The sequence below is a fragment of the Hetaerina americana genome, unplaced genomic scaffold, assembly GCF_022747635.1.
Source record: "Hetaerina americana unplaced genomic scaffold, ioHetAmer1.1.p SCAF_10, whole genome shotgun sequence".
Classification (NCBI taxonomy): Eukaryota; Metazoa; Arthropoda; class Insecta; order Odonata; family Calopterygidae; genus Hetaerina; species Hetaerina americana.
Genome location: NW_027286070.1, coordinates 14,182,231 through 14,188,230, shown reverse-complemented (window position 1 = coordinate 14,188,230; position 6,000 = coordinate 14,182,231). Strand labels below are relative to the sequence as shown.

Genomic DNA, 6,000 nt, shown 5'->3' with positions numbered 1-6,000 from the left:
TCTTGTCACCGTCGAGACCGGTAGGTGAGGCAATATATCATCGTCGCTAGGAGTTTGAAAGAGACCCGGAAAGGATAAGTGCGGATTCTGGGACGTGACTTCGATACAGAGAAGAGCGTGAGCTTCTAATATCGGAGTGAGACATTTTTCGAGCGTGAGAATGAGTTGTTTATCGGAGGCTGAGGACTCTGTACCCCAGTGTTTGTTAAGTTTTTGACTACCCAGTGTTTCCTCTCGCTATCCTCACCAAAGCGAGTCTCGACCCTTCCTCGCGAGTAGACTACTTTTATGACTGCAGAATATAGTGATGAGAGGAGAGAGCTTAGGCTTCCGCTAGTTGGAAGAGGGAAGGGGCAATTACTTGGCCCGTAAGGGAGTCATGCAAGCCGAGATACTAGAAGTGATCGACTTGATTTTGAGAGCGACACAAAAGGTTTCTCAAGCAGAGGAATTCACTCCAAGTAGCCTTCTACACGGCCATTGTTGTTGGAGAGAGTGCTAGAATTCGAGAGGATACCGACGAGAGGGACGTCATCTGCTCTAATCCCTCTCTCCTTGAGATTGTGACTCACGTCGTCACCGAATTCCGCGGAGTGAGATGGGAAACTCGGTGCATAGCCGCATTACGAGGGGAGACTCGGAGGGTTCGCCGAGGTCCCTTCGAAACAAGTCGGTGGCGGAGCCGAGTCCTATCGTAACAGACGGTTCGACCGCGGCCGAGAAAGGTCCAACGGAGGGAGAGAACGACTCCAAAGGAGTCGCCGCCGACTCGGAGTTGTCCGTGAAGCCAGAACCGCTGACGGACGAGCAAGTGGAGATGCTGCGGGAGAACTGGAAGGAGTTGGAGGCCAACATATCCCGAGTGGGCGTGATCACGTTCATCAGGTGAGGGGAAGTTTTTCTCTCTCATCAGTCGTGTCTCCCCTCCTCTCGATGCCCGCGCGCTAACGCAATAGCGAATGTATGCCCGATAGAAACTCTTCGCGGGAACAGAATCCCGTATCCAGTTCTCAGCCACTCGTCAATAAAATATCGATCCCGATGGAATTTATCGCAACCCTAGCTTAATTTAAACTCATATCTATAGGAGTTCACGGTTGTTCCATTAAGTTCTAGCATTAATGTTTTTTTATAAAATTGTTTTTCTATATCTTTTCTCTATTTCCTTATGCCCAAAAAACGCTTAATAAAAATGAAATGTTTTATATAGATGAATAAGGTTGAATTTTAATATAAGTTATTTAAAACGTCATTTCTATGATTCAAAATAGAGAAAATTCTTGGTACGAGAAGACTCTCCATTTCGAGTTCAGTATTTGGCTTTTTTTAATATGTTAACCATGCATTGTTACTGTTGATCCTATGATTACTTATGAGGTTGATATACGAAAAAAGTTTTCATTGTTTTGATTGTGTTGTTTGATCAGTACGGAAATTCTAGCTTAAAACAAACTTTATTTATTATGGTTTTGGTGAAATGAAATACAAATCAAACTTAGTTTTGGATACGTTCCTGTAATATTGTGCGCATAAATTCAATGGAAAATAAAATCAATGCAAGGCGCCGAACTTTCATTTCAAAATTTTTATTTTACAAGGAAGCAATGTTTATCCAGAAAATGTTTATTTCAACACAGTGGTTTTGATTGGTTTTGTGAGAATTGAAGAGTAAAAAAATAAAACTTGTTTGTTTGACAAATTTATGGATTCGTTACACCCAATATTGGAATCTCAGAATATCTGAAACCACCAAAATTTTCAAATTTGAATGTCCTTAGGCGATAGAAATATATAATATTAGAGTATTTTAATGGAATTGAATCGTTACAAAAAAAGAAAATTGAATCGTTACAAAAGTCGGCGTTCGGCATTTGGCTGCAAATGGCCATTGACTTAATTATCAGCTCAGCAAAAGTACATGACGTGTTCAAAGATGGACCTTAACCGGTCGAACACTTCAAGTGCTAAATTTCCTTGTTTGAACGCGACCGCCAGTTTGTGAGAGCCAATTTGCTTAGGAAGCCTTCGAGTGCCATTCTTCTCCCTTTTATATCCCTGCTTTTATCCCTTGACCAATTTTATTTGCTGTAAAAGGAGCCTTTTCACACTCTCACATTCATAGAATGTATCAAATCTATTAAATAAACGTTTTATCAACACAAACTTACCAGTCTATATTGTATAACTTAAAAAACATCCTCTTTTTTCAGCTAGCTAGTTAATTTTTCTGGGATAGTTTAATTGATTTCCACATAATTATCTGATGTGGTGCAATTCGGTGCCTTTTCACTACAGTCATACCTTTTCTTTTGGTATTCGAAATTTCTCATTTCGTATGCAGTTTTTCTTTATCGCATTCCATTTAGTCTCTAAATTACATAGCATTCCTTAGTAGGATTTCCTGGCTCACGGAGCGATCATGCGTTTCATTTTAGTGAAATATATCAATCTTCGTTAATCCAAAATATTTTTGTTCAAACTTTACACTACATTTTTCAGCGTTATTTCATATAAGAAAATATCTCCGTCACACAATAATATATTATTTACTGGATAATTTTGTCTAGAAAAACTGGGCACAATAATGGAAAACTTTCAAGAAAATACGAGTAAAAGTTGGCTGAAGAGATAGACCACATATCAGGGACTTGTACATGTCAGGCTGTACGGGTGCGTATAGTGAATGGAGAGTCAGAATGGGCAGTGCTTGGTAGGGGAGTGAGACAGAGATGTCCATTATCATTATCACCAGATCTTTCGAATCGATATACAAAGGAAATCGTAAGCTGGGCATGGGAGGAGCTGGAAGCTAGAGTAAGAGTAGGTTGAGAACAGTTGAGTGAGTTGATCAAGTGTCAGTTAACAAGACAGAGAGTATTGGATGAGAATTAATCATGAGAAAACGAAGGCAACGATTTTAAAAATGTAAGAAGCCTAAGATAAACAATAAAGTTGGGTGAAAAAATTGGAACAGATAGAACAGTTCTTCTATTTAGGAGGTTTCTCGGATGATGGTGGGTAAAGTAGTGAAGACATGAAAGAATTGCGTTAGGCAAAAAAGTATTTTAAAAACTCTGCGTTAATAATATGCATGTTAAATAAAGGCGTGAGGGAATGACTGGTGAAAGCTTTAATATGGAGCATAGTTTTGCACGGTGCGGAAACTTGGTCGTTGAGGTAAGAGAATAAGTATATTTTGGAGGCTATTAAGGTATGGGCTTGAAGAATAATAGGGAAAACAAAATGTATGTAAGAGAAAATAAAAGATGAAGTTTTAGGCAAAGTAGGCAAACGAGAAAGCTGTCGTTAGAAATTCTAAAAAGGCAGGGTAAGTAGATGGAATAAATACTTATAGCCTCTCATTGGGCCGCTGAAAATGGTTAAAGTGGAGAAAATGCAAGAGAAGCAAGTTAGAGGGAAGAGGAGTTAAGATATTTTGGAATTTAGTTTGATAAAATGTGTACGGAGCTGACGGATTTTAAGACGCTGCATGGAGTTTAATTTGGTGTTTTTGTCACATTAGTCTTAGGATTCCAAGTATTGTTTAAAGCAAAGATTCATAAAAATCCTACCCAAAGCGGGTAGGCTACTATTAATAATTACTGTAAAGGATTCATATGGTGAATGAGAGAATACAAAAATAATCAGTGTAGAATATATACAAAAGGTTTGAAAGATTGAAAGAATTCAAAGAAGAAATAAAAATCTATAAAAGGCAAATACCATGAATTTTGAATCATAATGCTATGGCTCCAGACATGCATCAGGGGTGTGATCTCGGTAAAATTTTTTCAAACTTGGCGTCACATCGCTATACATGCATTTTAAATCAAGACATCTGGGTTATAACATAGTGCCACAAAGTAAGCTCGTCTCATCGGAAGTGCTAACGCACGGGAAGGATACTTAAATGCACCCCTAGATTCAAAACTCGACGTAGGTCAAATTTGTCCCGTGTTTCCTGGCTGTTTCTTTAACTAATCGACGCTTAACCCATCTTCATTTTTGCTGCTACGACTACGAGGGAACATGGTAGGCAATGCTGGAACATCGTCCTTCGTGATGTAAAATTCGAGTGAATGTGATCACCTGGTAATAAGAGCGTGGGATGATAGCGCATTTATTTAACCTCTACCATTTAGATACTATTTTTATTTTGATTTTAATGTGAGAAAAAGAGATGAGTCATTTCGGAGTCTATTTATTCATTTTATGGGTGCTCTTTTTCCAATGATGAACTCCTAGCCCCGTATCACTTTGTCATTGTCATAAGTAAATTGTCCTTCATGAAATTCTTACACTCTATTGGTCTCCCTCCTGTTTAGACCAGTGCACGCCCTAGTTTCCCTGTTCATCCTGCCACACTTTTCGTGTTTTTCTTCAACAGTGTTTCACGTATCTAGCAGGTCATCTTTAAACCTTATCATATTCTTTAATGGAAAATTTATTGGTAAGGTGCTAAATATTTTCTGCAAATTCCATTAGGTAACCGTTCCAGTGTGTTGTGCCTTCCAAGCTGATTACGTTTGGCTATTTAGCATTACTAAGATTAATTTTTACCTCAAGAATTTTGAATATGTTCACGCACCAGGATTAATAGAAAAAAAATTATATGTGTCTACGCTTGCTAATTGGTGTAATTTTCTTTTTGATTTCCCAAAAAAGAGAAAATAAAGCATCCTATTGTGGTAAAAAAATACCTTAAACAGTTTTGGGACCGGGAGATGCACGCTTTCTTCTCTTTCGTCGGGGCAGAAAGCGGTCACTTAAAGACCCTTGCGCAGTGGCCGTGCAAAGTATTGCGCCGGGGCAATTTCACCCTTCTCCAAACCCTTTCCTCTCAGGAAGTCTTTTTGGACGGCGTACAGATTTATTTACCGTGTCAAGTGATTTGGTAATTGGGTGCTCTAAGGGGTGCGGCTGGAGAGAGTGAGGAACTAGGAGCTTTAAGGGTGAATTATTCCAGCCAGCAGTGGCCGGACTTAACAGCTCCGGAAGATTCAGCTCTAGAAGAAGCTCTTACTCACTGCCTAAAAGAAGTCATAAGAATCAGAAAATTTGCCAAGCCGGAAAAGTGGGATACTCGCGACCACATTTTTCGTTTAGTCTTAAATTAAGAAAGGTTTGGAGGTAAAAATGGTGAAATGCATGTAGGTGGGCCCCAAAAATATTAAAATATTTACAAAAATGATATTTAAGGAGCTTTAGTTGCGATTATTAGCAATTTTATGCCTCTGAACTCTATTGAACTCAATGTGGTTTTGTATTCATATTCAAAAAGTGTCTTCAATATTCGTTAAATCGATTTAAATCGATCATTAGCCTTTCCATGAAAAATGCAATGAATACGATGCACTAATGACTCAGAAAAGGTATAATTTTAAACGGCAGCGAGAACTGTATGGATATGATATTTATTGTCATGTATACAGCTTGCCTAAACTTTGGTTGCCAGGTTTACATTCAAACGTGAGTTAACATTGCCCAGTCAGGGCAGGATCCAAAATGATGAATTAACGATTACAAAACCAAAATTATTTTGTGCCAATCCGTATATTTATATCTGAAAACTCACCAGAAATGTTTTTAATACTATACCAACCGAGACGAATTAACTACACTACGTAAAAGGAAATAGTTTGGGATGAAAGTGAATAGATTGATTAAGACTATAAAAGATAAGTTACAAGTAGAGAAGCTTAGGCAACGAAGCTTCTTTAAATATTTAGAAATTCTAGTAACCTGCAAGCCACCGCTAGGGTGTGTTGTAGGGGATGAATGCACACCAGACTAATTTTACCCGAACATTACCCTACCGAGTTCGAAAAATATTATTCTTTTGCCCCTAATCGTTCGCGGAAAAGAATGGCATCTTATATCTATCTGTTCTACACTTAATCTCTCTAACTTTACTGGCAAGATCTCCTACCGTTGTGCAGTGGGGAATATAATACATTCCCAACATCACTGCTAAAGAGATATCCTTCAACTTTATGCAAG

General features: G+C 38.4%; 1 protein-coding gene across 1 annotated transcript in view; it reads left to right on the top strand.

Annotated features, from left to right (window-relative positions):
• The first annotated feature begins 495 nt into the window (after nt 1-495).
• Nucleotides 496-6,000, top strand: part of LOC139700254 (uncharacterized) — a 193,591-nt gene continuing 188,086 nt past the window's right edge. The window contains exon 1 of the mRNA XM_071598877.1: nt 496-885. Coding sequence (XP_071454978.1) covers nt 599-885 — 287 coding nt within the window. The 5' untranslated portion in view covers nt 496-598. The remainder of the gene's footprint in view (nt 886-6,000) is intronic.